At 37.8% G+C, this 21,675-nt stretch overlaps 1 protein-coding gene across 1 annotated transcript in view; it reads left to right on the top strand.

The window, feature by feature from the left end:
* LOC137049809 (protein phosphatase 1H-like) overlaps positions 1-21,675 on the top strand; it is a 101,315-nt gene that overhangs the window by 35,388 nt on the left and 44,252 nt on the right. Inside the window, exons 3-5 of the mRNA XM_067428500.1 lie at positions 8,178-8,546; positions 16,400-16,512; positions 16,601-16,685. Coding sequence (XP_067284601.1) covers positions 8,178-8,546; positions 16,400-16,512; positions 16,601-16,685 — 567 coding nt within the window. The remainder of the gene's footprint in view (positions 1-8,177; positions 8,547-16,399; positions 16,513-16,600; positions 16,686-21,675) is intronic.

Genomic DNA, 21,675 nt, shown 5'->3' with positions numbered 1-21,675 from the left:
AAAACATAGTAAATTTAACTTAAGGATTGCTGTATATACCCTGTTCCTGCATTCAAATTTAAGAAGCATAAATAAAAGTAAGAAACAACTCCTTTATTTGGGACATTGCAAATCCATTTCACCACTGGGTGAGTTTGAAGGTTTGCACCCCACGGAACCTTATGGGCCTTTAATGCAGCACGTAATTTAAAATATAAAAATAGAGTGTTAGGTGAAATGTTAAATCTTTGAATTAAGTTTTGAAAATCTAGGATTGAATCATCTCCATTTATATCATTTAATGTTACACTGTAAAAAAATACCCATCAAATTTACGGTAAAAAAACATCAGCTGTGGTTGCCAGAATTATACCGTAAAAAATACAGCAGTAACATTTTAGATTTTATGGGATAGCAGCATATAATTTAAAGGTTTATAATGTGGTAATTACGGCTAAAAACTGTTCATTTTACAGTTCCAAACCATATAATTTGAAAGTTTTTATTGTAATAATAATGTGTACACAGTGCACTATAAACAATTATGGTAAAAAAAAAAATTTAACTGAAATAATATTAAATTACCAACTTATTGAAATGCTAATATCTGTTATTTTCCTTTGATATAGATTGACAGCCACCAATTACAGTGGTGATGAGAATCACATGATGAATCAAAGCTCATCACACGCAGCTTTTGGAGGGACAATATTAACATATAGAAGGTGCACACACAAGCACTAAACACCAAACACCATCATGGTAACACACATGATTTTTAAAAATGCAATAAACATTAATTTAACAATATTAGATGTAACATAAAACCTTAATATACATACGTGATTAGAAAAACTAAAAAGAAACATAGTTAATTCAATGAAAATGCATCAAATGCGAAGTGTCACGTGGGGAATTCTGGGAATGTCAATTAACGGTTTTTCACTGTTAATTACACAATGACCTGTTCTTTTTCACTTCGAAAAACTGTACATTTAACGGTGTTTTACTGTAAAATAAAATAAAATGTATAAACTTTTAAATTATACAGTTTTAACCTGTAAACTAAATGGTTTTTAACCATAATTATTATGGTTATAAACCTTTATAAACCTTATACCTTTAAATTATATGGTGCTGTCCCGTAAAACCTAAAACGTTACTGCTGTATTTTTTACGGTAAAGTTCTGGCAACCACAGCTGCCGTTTTTTAACAGTAAATTTTACGGGGAAAAACTGTTGTTTTTACGGGAAAACGCTGCAGCTGCCGTTACCAGAGAATTATGAAACTATGCACACTATGAAATTCAAAATTAGGCGTGGTTAGAGGAGGCACTGTTTTTTTGTGTTTTTTTTTTTTTTACATAAATATAAAACCAGTAAGTATTACATTAAATGTAAAGACTAAAAGAAAAAAGGAAACAAAAAGCATAAGATTTATGTATTTATATTGCATATCAATTTTTCAATGGATTTGGATTTTTTTTACATAAACAAATTAATAAACTTAATGTGATTCTTATATTTAAGTATACATAAATGAAACAGGTAAGATTTGTGTAAATGTATTAATAAACTGAATGTGATTGATATATGCCAGTTATACGTAAATTAAACAGTTAAGAATTATGGAAAAGCACACAAAAATTGTCATGTTAAATTAACACTTCCCGGTGTTCATGTGTGGGCTCACTACTGAGTTAAAGTACCATTGAAGCAGTGTTGATGTTAATTAGATAATTAAGTGATGATTGAGCATTAGTGGTGAACACCTGATGATAACCATGATGGTGAACAGTGTTTTCTTTAGTTGGGCTCTTGACCCTTGTCTCTTTCACATTAGTTTTCTGGCTGCTTTAACTGTGTTTACAAAGCACTTTTGTTACAGCATGGAAAGCCAAGAAAGAAACATGGCCAGGTGATTTGACTCTTAAATGATGATTATATAATCAACATGTAATGGCTGAATCACTGAGCTCATTCAGATTCTAATGCTCTGGTTATAAAGGTAATGTGTTAATTGTGTAGTATGTGTAATAATAGCCATGTGGTTTACAGTACGATATCAAGTATTGTTGTCGTAATCACACAATATGCAGGTTTATAAAAAAACGTTTTAAACTACAGCATTATATAGACACACACAGACATCAAGAATCAGTGTATCTATCTCTACAATGGTGACAAGCAAAAAAAAAAAAAAATTCAGATAAACATCTACTCTTAAATAATACATGAAATAATAATAATAATAATAATAAGTTTTATTTATATAGCGCCTTTCCAGAGCTCAAGGACGCTTTACAATAAACAAACAACAATAAAGCCAAATGACAAACAGAGTAGACAGAACAACAGTAGGCAATTGAGAGTGCAAGTATAATAATACAGAAATCGGAGTGAGAAAAAAAAAAAAAACATCTTTAAGACCTATAACATTCAGAAAAGAGGTGTGTTTTGAGCATGGATTTTAAATCAGAGATAGTGGCAACAAAACGGAGTGGTCGGGGTAGAGAGTTCCATAATTTGGGTGCTATTACACTGAATGATCTGCCCCCCATTGAAGCAAGGCGATGCCTAGGGACAACGAGAAAGTTGGAATCAGCAGATCGTAGAGAGCGAGTAGGGTTGAAGGGGAGAAGCAAGTTACAGAGGTAAGGGGGAGCAAGGCCGTGCAGAGACTTAAAAGTGAGAAGAAGGATTTTGAATTTAATACGGTAAGACACAGGAAGCCAGTGAAGATCATGCAGAGTTGGGGAAATATGAGCAGAACGTTTGGTGTGTGTGAGTAGTCTGGCAGCAGAGTTCTGAATATATTGTAATTTTGAAATGGAGCTAGCTGGTAGGCCAATGAAAAGTGCATTGCAGTAATCAAGACGTGATGTGACAAACGCATGGATGAGTGTTTCAGCATCAGAGATACTGATAAAGGGACAGAGCTGAGCGATGCGACGTAGATGAAAGAATGCTAATTTGGTGACGGAATTAATGTGAGAGTGGAAAGATAAAGAGGAATCAAAAGTTACACCAAGATTTTTAACAGTAGTAGATGGTTTGATAAGAGTACCAGCTGTCTCACAGGTGAAGTTGGTGGGAATTTTATTAGTGAGTGATGAAGGTCCAGTGAAAATAATCTCAGTTTTGTCCATGTTGAGTTTTAGAAAATTTGAATGAAGCCAATATTTTATTTCATGTACACAAGCAGAGATTTTGTCGGTTGTGAATGATAAAGTGGATGTACAGGTAGTGTATAATTGAATGTCGTCAGCGTAAAAATGATATTTAAAACCATGACGGCGTAGGATCTCAGCAAGAGGTATGATATAGATTATAAATAATAATGGCCCAAGAACGGATCCCTGAGGGACACCTTGCTTCAGGGGGACAGTGGGTGAGCGGAAATTCTGAAGAGAAATGTAGAACAGTCTGTCAGAGAGATAGGAGGAGAACCAGGAAAGAGCAGCACCAGAAATACCCACATCCGAAAGGCGCAGAATGAGTAGTTGATGGGAGATGGTATCAAAGGCAGAGCTAAGGTCAAGCAGCAAAAGCATAGATAGAGAACCAGAATCACCAGAGAGAAGCAAATCATTAAGTACCTTAACTAGAGCAGTTTCAGTACTATGTAAAGGGCGGAAACCAGATTGAAAAGGATCGAAAAGATTATTTTCAACTAGAAAAGACTGAAGCTGGATGAAACAAGCTACTACAAAACGTCACAAGAAAAACAGCAAAAGTAAAAAAAAAATAGCAAGAATCAAAGAAAATTCGTCAATTCAGATGCATAATTTATTCATGCCGCAATGCATGCTGGGACCCATGGGAGAGTTTTGATTGGTGGTACCCAGCATGCACTGCAGCACGAAGCTTTTCATTGATTGTCACCATTGTTGAGATTCATACACTGATTCTTGATATCTGTTTGTGTCTAATAATTGCCATAGATTAAAACCTTTTGCGCACTTTTTTTTATTTTTTAGCTCTGCATATTATTAGATTGCTGAAACTCATGCTGTAGAATGAAATAGCCAGTTGGCCACTATTATGAATAAAACAAAATTAACACGCATAACAAGGACCTTAGACTCTGAAAAAGACCAGTGATCACTAGATGATGATTATAGCATCATGAACAAAGAGCCAAATCACCTGGCCATGTTTTTGCTTTGCTTTCCATGCCATAACAATAGTGCTATAAACACAATTAAAGCAGCCAGAAAACTAATGTTGGAGAGTAAAGGGTCAAGAGCCCAACTAAAGAAAACACTGTTCACCATTATGGTGACTTTAAATAATACTATTATTTTCATTAAAACATAAATTACACAAATAAAGTCAGTCTGGTTAGTAATGTGTGAAGCTGGTAATGCTGTTTGTGTAGTTGTTTAATCCTCTGATCAGATCTTCAGAGATTTAATGTCTTCTTTTATCTTCAATTGATTTCATCTAAGGCTGTGTCTGAAGTCAGTTGTAGTTTTCATGTTTCTCTTTCCTTCAGTGATTCTGCTCATTATCACCAGGTTGCTAGGCAACGTGGGGGAGAGGACGCTGGCGTTGTCTGTTCGCCGCTTCTCCACCCACAACAAATCATGTTAATGTACTATTAGATTTACATTTTATTTTATTTCCTTATGTTTGTGACTAGTCTAACAGTCAGAGCTACAATTGGGACTGTTGCTGGCAGCCACTGAGAACTCGTTGTTCGTCGTTTCGCCGTTTTCAACCGCTTCTCTAATGTTTACGTTTGAATTGCTGCGGTTGGTTTCTGGTTTGGAGGACATTTGATGTTTCTCGCCGCGGGTGCTCACTGGTGGTCTCCCTTGGGCTTAAGCTGCATGGTGGCTGAAGTTTGCACCGGGCTAGCGTCATCCGGGCTCTCGTCGTCGGCGTCCGGCATGATGTTGGGATGTTCTGCTTCTCGGCTGCGCCGCTGTTCCGTCCTGCATTGCGACCGTGGAGCGACATCTGCGCCGGCCCCGGTGTGTCCACAGAAGTGCCCGGAGGAATGTTCTGCCTCCTGCATGGTGCTGCGGCGATCCCCATCGTTTGAATCATCATGAAGAAGACCCATCATCTGGTCTTCAGCTGTCGTGCCTCAGCGATGTCATCAGGACACACCGCTGGGAGAAATTTTAAACATGGAGTGGACCACAGTGTGCTGCGGAGCTAACAGAGACTTCCACCATCAGCTGTTTTCTGTTCACCATCAGCTCTGTTTCTGTTCACCATCAGCTCTGTTTCTGTTCACCATCAGCTCTGTTTCTGTTCACCATCAGCTCTGTTTCTGTTCTGTTTTCTGTGTTGGTTGATTGTTTGTAGTATTCTGTATTTTTACTTGTTATTCATTTTTTGTGTTACCCCCCTTTGTTGCACTTTGAGATTCTTCGGAATGAAAAGTGCATTATAAATAAAATCTATTATTATTATTATTATTATTTATTATTATCATCAGGTGTTCATCATTAATGTTCAATCGGCTCTTAATTATCTCATTAACTTCAACACTGGTTCAATGGTACTTTAACTCAGTAGTGAGCTTCTCATCTGAGAATCTTACCTGTTTCATTTATGTTTGATTTACAAATAAGATTTTCATTACGTTTATTAATTTGTTTGTCAAAATTGCATAATCAAAATGCATGGAACATTTATATGCAATTCAAATACATGTTTAGACATTTTTTTAAGTGCATAAACTTGTAAAATGACTTACATTTCTAAGAACAACTGACTAAAACTTTACTTTTTATAATATTAAGATATCAAATTAACAAAATAGTTTTTACAGTATTACTCTGTTTTTGATACCAATATTTGTAGGTTTAACAAACAAATGTGTTTATAATCACATATTGTTGTAAATATAACACAATATTCTGTTTAACAGTTTACAAAAGTTCATTGTGATTTAAACAAAAAATATATGTTTTGGGGTTTCCAATAATACTCTGTTGGGATTTTACATTGTTTTTCTGTAAATTTTACAGGCATAAGGTTAGATCTATTACAGTTATTCACTGTATATAGTACGGAACCTGTACTGTTTCCTACGGAAACTTTCTGTTTACCAAATAACAGTTTTTAACCGTAGAATATTACAACCTTACACCGTTAAAATCACGATCATTTTTTAGAGTGTAGTATACCATTTATTAGCCCAGGATGGTTGTACAAAAGGTTGTCCACCTGAAAGTAAATTCAGATTGTGCCAAATAGGAGTCTGAGCGTGCCATATGATTTTAGGTGAACAACAGGCTTCTATCTTTTTAAATATTTGCAAAGTGTAGGAAAGTACAGGACCGTAATATAATGAACATTTCCTGTGTGATAGGCCTGAAAATAAAAAATCTTGCAAACGGATTGGTGCAATGCGCTCTTTTTCTATTTGCTTCCATGAAGGCTGTGAGTCTGGATCAAACCATTTCTCCACCGAGAGCAGGATAAAGGACCAATGATACAATTTAAAATTAGGGCAACACAATCCACCATTTATTTTACTTCTTTGAAGTGTAGACCATTTAATACAGGGACGTTTCCCATTCCAAATATATCTTATCAACAAAGAATCTAGCTTTTTCCAATAATTTACTGGTGGGGGGAGAGGAAGCATAGAGCTAATAAAGTTAATGCGGGGAAGAATATTCATTTTTATAGTTGAGATTCGGGCAGATGGTGAAGAGGGCAAACATGTCCATCTTAAAATATCTGACTCAACTTTTCCAAAAATTGACATGTAATTAACTTTTGAAATAAGGGGCAAAGTGAGTCTCAGCTCAATCCCTAAATATTTGACCTGTGTTGATACCTGAATATTATGTGGAATATAGAAATTAAAACCATTCGATTTGAGGGGCATTCAAATAGTTTTAGTGATTCATTTTAAACCCAGATAGTATACCGAATTCTTCTATGATTTGGAGGGCAATAGGTAGAGAGCGTTGTATATCAGATAAAAATAATAAAGTATCGTCCGCATACAGGGAAATAGAATGGGTTGTTAAGCCTAACTTGATCGGGGTACAAATTTTACACTGTCTAACAAACTGAGCCAGAGTCTCTATTGATAAGTCGAACATGAGGGGGGAAAGCGGGCACCCCTGTCTTGTGCCTCTATTCATTTTTAAAGTGTCCGAGATGAGTCCACCAGTAGATACCCTGGCCATGGGGTTAGTGTATAGAGTTTGTATCATTCTGATAAACTGGTCTCCAAAATTAAATTTTTTAAGTGTATACCATAAGTAGGTCCATTCCAGCCGATCAAAGGCTTTTTCAGCATCAATAAATAGAAGGCCACTGGGTGTTTCTAATTCCTCTGATTCTGCAATGATATGTAGCACTCTCCGAATGTTATCTGAAGCCAAAGTCCCGTAATAAACCCTGATTGATCTGGATGAATTAATTTATGTATTACTGATTGTAGACGTTTGGCAATAACTTTGGCATAAATTTTAAAATCATCATTAATCAAGGAAATATATATTATAATTAGAACAGTCAGAAAGATCTTTGTCAGGTTTAGGTAAAACCGTTATTAGAGCTGTATTAAGATCTTTATGAAAATAGCCTATGGAATATGACTCGCAGCGATGCTGGGTAGATCAGGAAAGAGTCAGCGCCTTTCTGGTGAAGCTTGAATCTAACGGACGAAAATGCCTTCCTCTTTTCCGCAGTCTCATGACTGTAATCAGCATAGAATTCCAGCCGCGCTCCTCCGGGCAGAGTGGGTTTAGCTTTCCGGGCTCCTTGAAGAATAGCCTGCCTGTCGGGATAACGGAGGAGCCGGAATATCATCTATCGTGGTTTAGGTGAGTTTACATTTGAGTATAGGACGTCGTCCTCGAGCGTTTTGAGGCGTTTGCATCCACCAGACGATTTTTGAGGAGACATCAATTTTTTGCTAGTTGCCATTTTTGAAGTTGACTCATCAAGTTATTGAACGCTGGCTTTATATTTCCTCAATGTGCAAACAAAAACTTAAATAAGGAAGTTTTGGTCAGGAGCCTAGTGCTGTGCGGCCATCTTGCAGCGCACGCCACCGGAAGAAAACTACTTAAAGTAGAAGTACACAGAAAAACTCTCAGCTGTTCTAGAATTACTGTAAACCACAGCTTATTTGGGCTTATTACTTTAATATTTGTCAATCTAATATAAGCGAAATTAATAAACTACTGTTGTTTTTGCTGTGTTGTGTTATGTAGGCTTGTGTTTGTCCACAAGACTCAGAAGGGCTGATCTTCCATTACTGGGCACTGTTTGATGGTCATGCTGGTTCAGGAGCAGCAGTGGTGGCTTCCCGACTTCTACACCAACACATTGTGAAGCAACTCCAATCTGTACTAGAGGTCCTATCTAACCTGACATCCCTTCCGCCAACTGTATTGGGTGATGAACCCAAACACCACCCATCCCCATGCACACATCGGACCCTCACCCGGGCTGCATCCCTACGCGGGGCCACTGGTGCGCCTGGCTCCCCCTGCACCCCTCCAACACGGTTCTTTGTGGAGAAGAAAATCCATCATGAAAGCCTTGTGATTGGTGCCTTGGAGAATGCCTTCAAGGATATGGTGAGGTCCAACTCTGTGTAGTTTCCACAAAATAATTGGATGTGGTTTGAGTTACATAACAGAACAGAGTTTTCCACTTCAAATGGTATTAGACAGGAGAGAATTAAATAGCTATATAAAATTAATTTATATTTATGCCAGGTACAAATAGCCTTGTTGGCAGAAGCTATTTACACTAATTCCGCACACCATTGTCTGACTGAGTCAGACAACATTACATAAGAATACAAGATAACAGCAGCAGTGATGTGATGCCTTTCTCCAAACTTTTAATAGGCCTAATTGAAATTGGATTTGTTTTTGGTAGGTAGAGTTTAATAGAGATAGGGGAAGGTGTAGGGGGGCTTTAGAAATAGGGACTAGTAATGTCCCAATAAGGCAGCATACATTTATGATTTTAATAAATATAAACATACTAGATATGTTGTTGTTATTATTGCATGCTGTTTTATAATATTCAACAATAAACTGAGGTGCCACTAGTATCTATCAATATTTACAATAAATACTGGACAGGGTTTAAATTATTACAAGAGTTAATAATTAGCATTACTTATTATTAATCTAGAATAGGTAATCATGGTTAAAAATTACTTTCTTAATCACAATTAAGTACAGATTACTAAAACCTGTACTTTGAAGTCCTAAACTAAAATAAACAAGATTCATTTAAAACCAACTGTGCCAATCTGAATTAGCACGATCAAGGTTGCCTCTACAACACTGAATGAACCAAGAAATGCTTAATGTTGAATAAACTGTAACTGACAAGCAAAAACAAGGAAAACAAGACTATTCTGAACAAGACCAAACTCTTGCAAATAGCTAAGAAAAACTACGCACAATCATGTGGAATCAAAGAAAAAGAATGCCTGGAAATCTATTTGTAATTAATTTAATGCAAACTTACACACATCTAATAACTGACAAATGAAATACTACAACAAAAACAATACACCAACTTCAGGTAATAAACATTAGCTTTATTACCTTACTGTTTTGTGAAATTTGTGGGTTGTCCTTACAGTAGTTATTTAATATAGGTCTTGTGGAAGAATATAAACTATGCTGAACCTCTGTCTGGGAACAAAAAATAAAATAAACCTTGCTCACTCATTAACTCAGTAAACAACTTTGTTTTCACCTGATCGTGTCCAAATCAAACTTAACCTTCAAATGACTTTATTTTTTATCAATGAACACATGCAAATGTACTCAGGGTTAGACTGAGGCTAAAATTCGGCCCTGGCAAACCTAGCCCATCCGGCCCATGAGTTCCCTGTGAATGTTTTTGCTGGGGTTGGGGCCTTAAATTGGAGTAAATAAATAAAACTAGGACAAGGACAAATAATGATAGATATTATCGAGTTTGCTGCAAATGCAGATAAACTTAATATTGTTTTTTTTGTCACACTGAAATGCACTTGACAGTAAAGCACTGATGATTTTGAGCTAGGATGCAGTAAAGTAAATTTTCTGCTTTTAAATGCTGTCATAATTTACTCACTCTCGTGTCATTCCAAACCTGTATGATTTTCGTGAACAGAAAAGAAAATGTTTTTGACAAAAGACACAAAAGAAAATGTTTTGAAGAATGTTGGCAACCAAGCCATTTCGGTTAGGCTACCATTTGAATATTGTATGAACACGACAAACAGACTCAGATTATTATTTTTTTATGCTACACAGAAATAAATTCATTTAGGTTTGGAATGACATTAGGCTGAATAATTTTAAGAGTTAACACATAATTTAAGTAAGACATTGATATCTATCTTTCATGAGGCTATCATTGAAATATAATTTAATTAAATTTCATTAGATCTATTAAAGAGTTAATAAAACTTTTAATGAGGAAAAAAAAAGTTTTTCCTTAAAGGGTTACTTCAGCGATTAGCATATGGCTTTGTATAAGTATAAACCCTGGAGTATATTCAAATGATTGTGCTTTCCCCCCTCATATCTCCCTGAGACGAGAGATTTATGCATTTTATTTCTGGAAAAATTCCTCCTATGATGCAAATTGACGATTTTTGCATCATAGGAGGAATGTTTGCCCAGAGGCTAAAGACTACAGCCAGCAGAGGGAGCCATTTCCGCATGTTTTGAATCTGCGCATGGGGGATGGGAGATAACACTCAGCTTGCAGGGAGAGCTCAGCTTGCAGTTACAGGATCATTTAAATGGAGCTATGGTGAGCAATGTAAGTCTTTTAACTTCTCAAATTCATTTCTATGAAAGTTAAGCTTGCAAAGGCATGAACTGAAATGCGCCAGACTTAACTCGCGTTGTGAATGTATGCCGCGAGTGTAGTCACGATTACCTCAGCTCTCATCACTCGTGCAGTTAGTGCTCAGTGCTGTGATACTCGCGCGGTGACTCACTCATTATATTGAACAGACACGTTCAGTTTTTAATTGTAGTGTCTTCTCTAACTCAGTCACATTAATGAAGTTGGTGGCGTTGGGAATGTCCTCGCAGGGCAGCGAAGCATTCTGGGAATTGTAGTCTTTCATCCCCATGAGACAAAAATACATTTTCTGTCTTTTTTCAGTCTAGAAGACACCAAATTCAAAAATTATTTCACATTTCTACTGCATTGATGACCCAGTTTAAATACAGATTCATCTTCCCAGCGCTGAAGTACCCCTTTAATTCATGGGATCCAGACTTTAAAGCTGTTTTATAGACTGTAGTTTAACTATAGCCCAGTTTCATTTAAATGTAAGATTATGGTAGTCACTCACAGGGTAAAAAATAGACTGTAAAAACCTTGCTCCTCATTAAATGGCAATATGGTTTCTAAAATATATAAAACATATAATAAACTATTATATTTGTAATTAATAAAAATTGTAAACACCTGTAGAAAATAAGCAAACAGCCTCTGTGAAAGTTATTTATATTCTGCAATATTAATTTAAGTAATAATAGCAACATTTTTAATAAATGTTTCTTCCAAAACACCATATTTATTCTCTGTTAGTAGCTGCAAGGTAAATGTGAAACGTTTGTGTGTATTGCTGTTTTCCACTTTACCTCGTAATAAATACATGCTCACAGCTGTTTTTAGCTGATTCAACACAGAACCTGTAATGTTCCCATATCACACGATTGTAAAAAAACGTCTCGGGTTATGTATATAACCCTTGTTCCCTGAGAGGGAACGAGTACTGTGTCGAAACGACGAATTTGGGGATGCTCCTTAAGCATCAACGCATCTGAAGTATGAATGAAACTGGTCCAATCCTTATTGGTCCTACGTCATGATGTAGATGTGACGGCATACCCGTAAGCTATAAAGGGGAGCCCGACGCATTGTAGCGTCAATTATCGCGATGAAGCAAAACGCTCTCATGTGGTGACGAGACTCAGTGCTCATTCCCTCTCAGGGAACAAGGGTTATATACATAACCCGAGACGTTTCCTATATCGAGGGAACTTCGCACTGCGTCGAAACGACGAATTTGGGGAACGAGTGCCCACACCAAGGATACGCCTGCCCTTTTGTGAGCTGGAGACCAGGCACAATTAGGACTGGAGTACCCTGCCGCCGGGTGTCGCAGGGAGGTGTAAGCTGTAAAATCTTATGAACGTGTGCTGAGTAGCCCAACCGGCCGCTTCACAAATGTCCTGCATTGGGACTGAGAAGGGCCACCGAGGAGGCCATGCCCCTGGTAGAATGGGCTCTCAAGGCAATAGGTGAAGGCAGATTGCGCACCTGATATGCCAAAGCTATCGCCTGCACAAACCGATTACTAATAGTAGGGGTTGATACAGCCAAAACACACTGGTCTGATTTCCTCCACTGAGCTGACCTTTCCAGATAAATCCTTAAGGCCCGAACCGGGCACAAAAGGAACCGTCTCCCTTCTTCCACCGTCGCGTGAGGCGGGGGATGAAATGCCTGAAGAACTAAGGACCTGACCACACTGGACAAGACCTTAGGCACATAGCCTGGTCTAGGGTGCAGTACGGCTTTTACTCCTCCCGGGGCAAACTCCAAGCAGGTTGGCGTAATGGCCAAGGCTTGAAGATCCCCCACTCTCCTAAGAGAAGTGATGGCTAGGAGGAACGTCACTTTAAGCGTCAGATTCTTAGGTTCCGCTGCATCCAGTGGTTCGAAGGGGGGCTCTGCCAGACCTTTGAGAACCACTGCCAAATCCCATGTAGGAACTCTGGTACGCACTACAAGCCTCATTCTCCGTGCCCCACGGAGGAAACGTACAACCAAATGGTGCCTACCCAAAGGCCCATCGCCTAATGGAGCGTGGAAAGCTCCAAAAGCTGCCACATACACCTTAAGTGTGAACGGGGTAAGCCCTGCAGAGAAACGATTTTGGAGGAACTCCAACACTGAAGCCACTGGGCAGTTAATTGGGTCCACCTCACGTTCTCTACACCAAGTGACGAAGACATTCCACTTGAGGCTGTACAATTTCCTAGTAGATGGGGCCCTAAAGCTAAGTCTGGTCTGCTATAACGTCTGGGGGGGGGCGTGAAATATTGTGCCCCCTGCCTGCGATAGGAGGTCCCTCCTCAGAGGGACCTGCCACGGGTGATCCACCAGCAGAGCTATTATGTCCGAGAACCATACTCGGGTCGGCCAACGAGGAGCCACCAGAAGGAGACTGACTCCTTGTTGCCGAACTCTCTTCAGGACCCCTAGGAGCAGAGCAATAGGGGGAAATGCGCACAGACACAGCCTCTTCCATGTCTGTACCGTGGCGTCCAACCCCAGCGGTGCTGGATGCGTGAGGGAGAACCCCAGCGGACAGTGGGACGTCTCTCCAGACGCAAACAGATCCACTTCCACTGGGCCAAACCTCCTGTATAACGCCTCCACCACCTCTGGGTGGAGCCGCCATTCCCCGGGCCTCAGCACCCTGTCTAGACAGTATGTCTGCCCCCTGATTCTGTATCCCCAGGATATACATTGCCCTGAGGGATAACAGTTTCTCTTGCGACCAGCGAAGAATGAGATGTGCCAGTTTGCATAGTGGGCGCGATCTCAACCCCCCCTGGCGGTTTATATATGCCACGACTGCCATATTGTCCGTACGGACCAGAACGTGGTGTCCGCAAAATTCCGGGAAGAAACTCCTGAGAGCTCTGTAGACCGCCATCATTTCCAGACAATTTATGTGCCATGTCGAATGACGGTCCTCCCATGGACCCCTCGCAAAGCGGCCTTCCATGACCGCGCTCTAGCCAGTGAGGGAGGCATCTGTTGTAGTGGTTTTCCGGCAACATGATGCTCCCAGCACTGGCCCTTGGGACAGAAACCAAAATTTCTTCCATATACCTAGAGCCCAAAAGCATTTGCGTGTGACTCTGATCATACGGAATGGGTTCCCTCTGGGGGAAAACCTTTTGATTTTCAACCACCAATGCAGGGCCCTCATTTGTAGCAGGCCGAACGGAATGACGTTGGACGCTGCTGCTAGATGCTCCAACATTATCTGAAAGTGTTTTACAGTGATAATTTGGCCCAGCTTTATCTTTGAGACTATCGCCAGAATGGAATTGAATCGTGCGGGGGACAGTTGCGCCCGCATCGAAACCGAATCCCATATTATATATTAAAACACCTCTTTTTGAGAGCCGCTTGAGCATGCTGAACGCCCAGGCACTGTACACATAAAAAGTGCGTGTCCGCTCCCGAAATGAAGCGGGGACACAGGTGCACATATCTCTTAAACTCAGTACTTGACATTGTACTTTATAGGTCTCTTTACTTTTGAATATATGTATATATATGGGACAGACAACAGAAAATAGACAGATAGTCTTTCAAACACACACAGAGCGTTATGCTGAAGAGCGATAACTGACTCTACAATGCGCTGGGCTCCCCTTTATAGCTTCCGGGTATGCCGTCACATCTACGTCATGACGTAGGACCAATAAGAATTGGACTAGTTTCATTCATACTTCAGATGCGTTGATGCTTAGGGAGCATCCCCAAATTCGTCGTTTCGACGCAGTGCGAAGTTCCCTCGATATAGGGAACTAATTCAGAGTCAAAGTGCCATTCATAGAGCAGCATTTAAAAGCGGCGTACGTTCATCAGCGGCTGCGCTGTGCAGATATTCGCCTTTTGCAGTTCCATGCGCTAAAATAGTAAATAAATAAATAGAAAAAACGCCTAATTTGGAGGGGAGGTCTCTCTTGCTTCGGCTTGTCAATTCAGAAGACAAACCAATGGGACGCTGATCCTGCATGCTGTCAGTGGTACAAAAAAAAAAAAAAAAATGTCCGGTATACCAGATTACCAATCCAGCCCTGGATGTACTTCTGGCAAAGTCTACCTTGTCCTATAATAATTTAGCCTGATGATGGCCCTGTAATGATGATTGATAGGTCTTAATGCACACATAAAGTGAGTTCTTCGAAATATACCTAGTTATTTTGTGAATTGTGTTTTGAGACAGTTAATTTTTTTGGTTCCTGTCATTTCTGTTCCCTGTGTTTATTTCCTGTTTCAGTTTGTTTCCATAGTCACTGATTAGTTTCCTTATTAAATCATTGTTTACCTGTGTCTAGTTTAGTTGCTCGTTTCTGTGTATATATAGCCTGTGTTTCTGTGTTTTTCTTTTGTCAGTTGTTGTCTTTGTTTTTGAAAATCTGTTATACTGTGTTTTGTTTATTTCATATCTGTCAGGATTATCTCATTTTGATTCATTAAAACTGCTTCAAAAGATCCCCATTTCAGTTCTCCTTCTTCCCCAACTGCACAGTTACAGTAAGTTATAGTTCTTACAAATGAAGACATTTTTATTTATCCTTTATTTTACCAGGATAATTCCATTGAGATATACAATCTCTTCTTTCAAGGAGTCCTGCCCAAAATGGCAGCACAAAAAGTTTCACATATTTTTTAAAATATTTTTTTTACAAATACATAAAATAAAACAAACAATGCATAAATAAAATTGTATCCAGCACTCAAATAAAGTGTACTTTGGTGACATGGTGTTTACATGAGATAAAGATTGTATCAATGTGTGCGTATGTTTTAATTATATATGCGGGTCAACCCTCTCAGTGTATTTGCTGAAATTAGGTGACATCAGAGAGAATCCTCTGCGTCATTGGTTGCCACCCCTGTAGATTAGGCAACACTATGCTATTAGCGTATATATACACTAGCTTAGCATGGTTATGCAAAGAGTGAAAATTAGACAATGGAGCCACACTTATTTTCATTCTTTTCCAACTACCAAAAGGAGAGTCAGTACCTGTATGGCTGAAGAAGCGTAAAAGGTTTGAAGACAGAAAGTCTGACTGATGAAAAAGGAAGAAAAAATAAGGAGTAAAGAGCCATACGGCATACATTGAGTGGAAAGTGTAGACCTTACGTGTAGACCACTTGCTACAACTCACCGGTATCATTATAACTTAAGCAATTGGGAGATGCTTAAACTGATCCACATACTGTAAATGGCAATATAGTGTCTTCACACTATTGCTAAAGAACTCAACACTCTAGCTATAACACCTTTAACCATGTTAAAATAACTGTAAGACTTGTTGCTTTTTGTTTTATAAAGCAGCAGCAAAAACAATATGGTAAAAGACAACCCAATAAATATTTTAATTTCCTATTAATAATTATAATAATATCAATAAATAATTGTTGAAACATTATATTTCTCATTAGCCTAACTTTTTTCTTTTTGATGCATAAAATGTATAAAATTCAGCTGATGTGTGGCCACAGGTCTGCATATACAAGATATTTTTCAATGATTCTGAACATAATTTATCCAAACACATTTAGTTATTGTTTATTTTTTAATTGCTTTTTTTTATTTCATCTCCATATTTTTATGCGTTTGTGTTTATTTCAGGATGTCCAAATAGAGAGGGAAAAATCTATATACAACATCTCTGGTGGCTGCACTGTGCTTGTAGTTGTCTTCTTGCTGGGAAAGCTGTATGTTGCCAATGCTGGAGATAGCAGGTAAGACATATTTTAGATATTTATACACTTGTATGTACAGATGTACAGATTTTATCATTTTGTATGTGTGTGTGTTTTTACCCCTCAGAGCCATTATAATCAGAAATGGAGAGATTATTCCTGTGTCCACAGAATTCACCCCTGAGTCAGAGAGACAAAGACTTCAGTTCCTTGTAAGTTGTAGTTATTCACTCCTTGAAAACTTTCTTATTCACTTTTTATGTCAAGGAGAGCAAATTATTTCACATAATGCTATTATGATTGTAATAATGCTATTCATTTTATTGTGATTATAAATGGTCTTATCCCTCTCATAAATGTTTTAAAACATACATGTTTTAAAACCTTTGACAATTTCCATTGGCGCTTTAAAACAAAGTGGGGATCAAAAAGTTAAAACCTAATAAACCTTTAGAAAATGCTGATCTGATCCAATCTGAACTAAGGAAGTATGACATTATTTTTACCACACACTTTATTTTAATTATAAATTGAAAAACCTGAAAATTAGTCTTCTGCGTTCTGATGTCATCCCTCTATAAATGAATTATACCTGTTTTAGGGTGGTGGTCAAATAGCTAACCTGGCTTACACCAATAGGGGGCAGTAAACCTGCTCAAGTAGTTCAATTAAATTAAAACTGGGCCTCTGGTGCAGTACATGGTCTTTATTTCGTTAAAAAAAAAACACTTGAATAGAACACTTTGTTAAACTTGTATAGAATCCAATACATAAGTAACAAACACAAAATAAATCAATATAACAAAATACAATAAAAATAAATGCTAATAAGATACAAACAAAATAACAGCAACAAGGGGGCCAGGTGGACTCATTTAGACTAGAGTCTAAAAGTGGAAGTAACAGTCTCAGCTGTTTCTAGTACCACCATAAAGACTTGTAAAGTCCACACGTGCTATGCAATATCCAAAAAGAAATCAACTGGTACTGTCATCACTGCATCACACCATATGCTAGTAGCCGAGATACTGTCTCATCTAATCTGGGGCCCCCTAAAGCAACTGAATAAAAACAAAGTACAAAATCCAATAAATTATAGCATATTCACATAACCAAATACAAAATACACCTACATTCACTATAGAAATATAGAAATTACATTTCTGCCAATATTTTAGTAAAGTACACTTTATAAAATGTTAACCTATTCAAGTTACCTCCGCAATATTTCTTGCATTAAATTAAACACCTCATAATCAATCAAGTTCAGAAACCACGCTGCTGCATTTACTACAAAAGCTGTGTCAATTGGTGTCTCCTCTGAATTTGCCTCACCGGCACATCCTCAATAAACCCGTCTCCAACACAATAACTCTGATCTTTCAAGTATTTATACTCTTGTGTAATCGACGCGCCATCCTAAATAAACCCGTCTCTTGCGTGATAACAAGAAATGTAGAATATTCCGATCTAATATGATTTCTGACCTGTAAAGTTGCCAGAATAATAATCATACACTGTTTTTAATAGGCCAGAGGACAACTGGCACCCCGACTGAGTCTGGTTTTTCCCAAGGTTTATTTTTCTCCATCCATGCCTTGATGGAGTTTTGGTTCCATGCCACTGTCGCCTTTGGCTTGGCTTGCTCAGTTGGGGACACTAAAATTATGATCCAAGTTATTAAACTAAATGCAAATAAAATGCAAATAAAATGAATGAATTATGTCTTATTTAATTCTATAAACTATAATATTGATCTGCCAACATTGTCGCTATATGATAAATTAAAATAAGCTGATAACATCACTGTTTTCTCCAAATTAAATTTTGTTGCAATATTGTCCTGTTTAATACTGTGAAGCTGCTTTGAAACAATCGTCATTTTAAAAGCGCTATATAAATAAAGTTGACTGATTGATTGATTGACATGTTTGTTATGTTTACATTGTATGCTCTTCACTCACTGCCTGCAATTTCGACTCATGACCAAGAACAAAGAAACACACTTGCAGAACTCTGTTGCTGCTCCGGAAAAACAAACTACATCCACTAATTTCTTATTTGGGATGCTGAACAAGGTTATTTTCCCCTCACAACTCAGAAACACACTTCTTTAGTGACATTGTTGATTTTGTGGTCTAAAAACAAATTAACAGCTCTGCCGACAGCATCCGTAATCCAAACAAAGAATGTTGATTGGAGTGCTCTTGCTCTAGTTGATGTGCACACGCACTCATCCGAGTAAAGTGCCCAGTAAGGTTGGGCGATGTCCTCTAAATTGGCAGTTGACGATGTTTACAGTAAAACATTGCGATGGATGATGATATCGTTGTTTGTTTTTATTTTTATAAAAAGATATAATTTACTATACTCTGTATTTTATTTCTTTACATAAATTACTATTTTCTACTTAAAAACTATAATTTCATTATTTTAGTAACCCAAATAAGGACTCACCCGCACTAGTTTGCACGTGATGGGGAAAAAAAGTAGCTTCGTTCCACTTAAGAAGTAGCCTGACAAGCGAGACCCACATCAGGATGTCTGGTCTGGAAACTCACCATTGACAGGGCTCAATTCGAGGGGCGGGATAAACAGTTGTCTTTCAAACTCCCTCTTCACGCAATAGGATAAACGCTACAACCAACCAGAGCAATGAAGGTGAAGCAGAGCTAGTTCTCAGATTAAACTTTTGCCGTATCCGGTCGGCAAAACTCAGAACATATCTTCCCTTCTTAAGAATGACTTCAGTGCTGTTCTTTTTTCTTTTCTCAGAGAAAAGCTCAACTCCCAAGTCTTCCAGAGTCGCGGTCAAAGCCGATTCGAAAGACCGCCGTTCGCCAGCTTCTTTGTTTACTAGAAGCACGCAACGCAAGCGCATTACGTTAAACCCCGCCCACCGACTCTATACACGATGTGATTGGCCCGACCAGAGTTTGGCAAACGCCGTCTAGCAACTCTTAATACAGTTCTCGCGGCAGATTAGATTTGCTGCCGCTAGGGTGCGTCTAGATTTCTAGGCTACTTAAGAAGAGTTGTGCACTTTTTATTTTAATTTATCTCTTTACATAAGTACTATTTTCTACTGGGTTATTAACCCATTGTTTTGTATGTGAATTCTGTTTTACGTGAATATTACCACAGGAGTAAAGCACAAAGCTTTGTTTACAAAGGAAATAAATTCCCAGATGTAACATTGCAGCCCTGGATGAGAGAGGTGAGCTGAGCCTAATTTAAGATTTGCCAGATTTTTAATTCTGTTTTGCAGTCTGGTCACCCGATTTTCCGATTTCCGTGAATTTTAACAATATGCCTAATGTTAGTCCATTTTAGTCCACTGGACATCTATTTTGTTTTCTCAAATCTTCACTCCCGTCGCACTCATTTTCACAGGAAATTATAAACGTTTCTTCCTTTCGTTTGCGTATAATTAAGTCTATTATACCCATTCAGATCCATGGTAAAGACTGTAGGACGAATACCTTTTGACAAATGTTATTTTATTAAATTTTATGTTTGTCCTTGTTATTAGACTTGAGGCACGTCAAGTTTATTTGAACAGCGCATTTCACACCCTGGGATTTTACTTTCGTTTTCTCTGGCAGTGCATAATCAAACATAGCCTAAATGTCTTGACCCTGTGGAAGATAAAATTCGCTCTTCAGCCCTTTTATGTCAAGTGTTGCTTTGCAACATCAGGAGAAAACATGAAGACAAAGATATTCGAAAAGGTGTCTATCCAGCTTTTGTCCCACAATCATCTCAAAGTGCAGAGTGGCATAGGACGCATCTTTACGGGGGAAAAGGCTAGGATCTATCTACAGATCTTTTTTATACTAATATTTAATTGTCTTATATTCTTTAGGTTACCATTATTTACTTATAATCGTTTAATTGGCATAACGATGGCGGCGCTCCATCATCAGAGGTGGGTAGAGTAGCCAAAAAGTACAAGTACTTACGGAAATATTTACTCAAGTAAAAGTAAAAGTAACAATCGTAATAGTAAAAAAGTATTCGATGAAAAAACTACTCAAGTACTTAGCTACTAGTTACTTTCGATCTGATTGATAAAAAAGTGAAAACCCTGAATTTCAGACTACTTAGAGAGCTTTCACACACCTCCAAATATATATATATATATATATATATATATATATATATATATATATATATATATATATATATATATATATATATATGTGTGTGTGTTTGTATGTAAAATGTGTGTGGATTTGTGTTTAATGGTTAAACAGTGTAAATTAATGGTGTGCTGGGCTAACCAGAGCTCTTTTTAAAACATACTTTTTTCTTATATAAGTATATGCTTTCTTTAAAATACAGTCCCATTTTTAAATGTATGTATACACTTCAGACTGTTGTCTGTCCGGATTTGTGTATAAATGCAAGACATCACATTAGGCTATTCAATTCGTTTCATTTTTAGCCTGATCTCATAGGAAAACCGTATCTGTGGCAACGTTTTTGCAAACAACAAAATACGTACTTATCAGGACAGTTTCGCAGTGAAATGTCCACTGGGTGGCGCTAAAAGCTTAGTTTATTTCCGGAACAGATTTGCGTGAATTGCATGTTTTGTTACGTTGTGTTTTTAACATGCACCCACAGTACACCCTAAACCTACCCGATGGTGATAACAAAAGCAAATGTGACAAAAATAAATTTGTGTCCATCTATTTTTAGCTTGTGTTTTGAACTCGTCTTTGAGCTCTTTTATCATGACTCGTTCTTCACGGGGTTCGTTCCCAAGCTTTTCGCATTGCAAATACTAATCTGTATCAGCTGACTTATCGAAAAGGTTTGGTAAATCAGAAAAGCAGAACATATGAAGCTGTGACACACACTTCAAACTTCAAAATGTATTTGTTTTTAAACCATGGACTATGGTTAAAAAAAAACGATAAAAAATGCTGTTTTTCTGCCTAGTGTTCATTTCGGTTGGAAACTAAACTGTGTATTGGTACGTATTTTTGGGTGTGTAAAAACATTGTCACAGGTAGGCCTACATTTTGCCAATGAGGTTGCTCGTTTTTGAGAAAAAAAAAGATATGTAGGCTAAATATACAGATGTGAAAGTTTTTTTGTAGGCGTGTGTTATTTAGAGGATTCAAACGATTTGTCATTGCTTGCAAGAGCGCAAAAAACACTCGGACAGTGTGTGAAATAGTATTACAATAAAGG

The sequence above is a fragment of the Pseudorasbora parva genome, chromosome 20 (genome assembly GCF_024679245.1).
Source record: "Pseudorasbora parva isolate DD20220531a chromosome 20, ASM2467924v1, whole genome shotgun sequence".
Lineage (NCBI taxonomy): Eukaryota > Metazoa > Chordata > Actinopteri > Cypriniformes > Gobionidae > Pseudorasbora > Pseudorasbora parva.
Note: the sequence above shows the minus strand (reverse complement) of the source record. Positions and strands in the feature narration are given on the sequence as shown.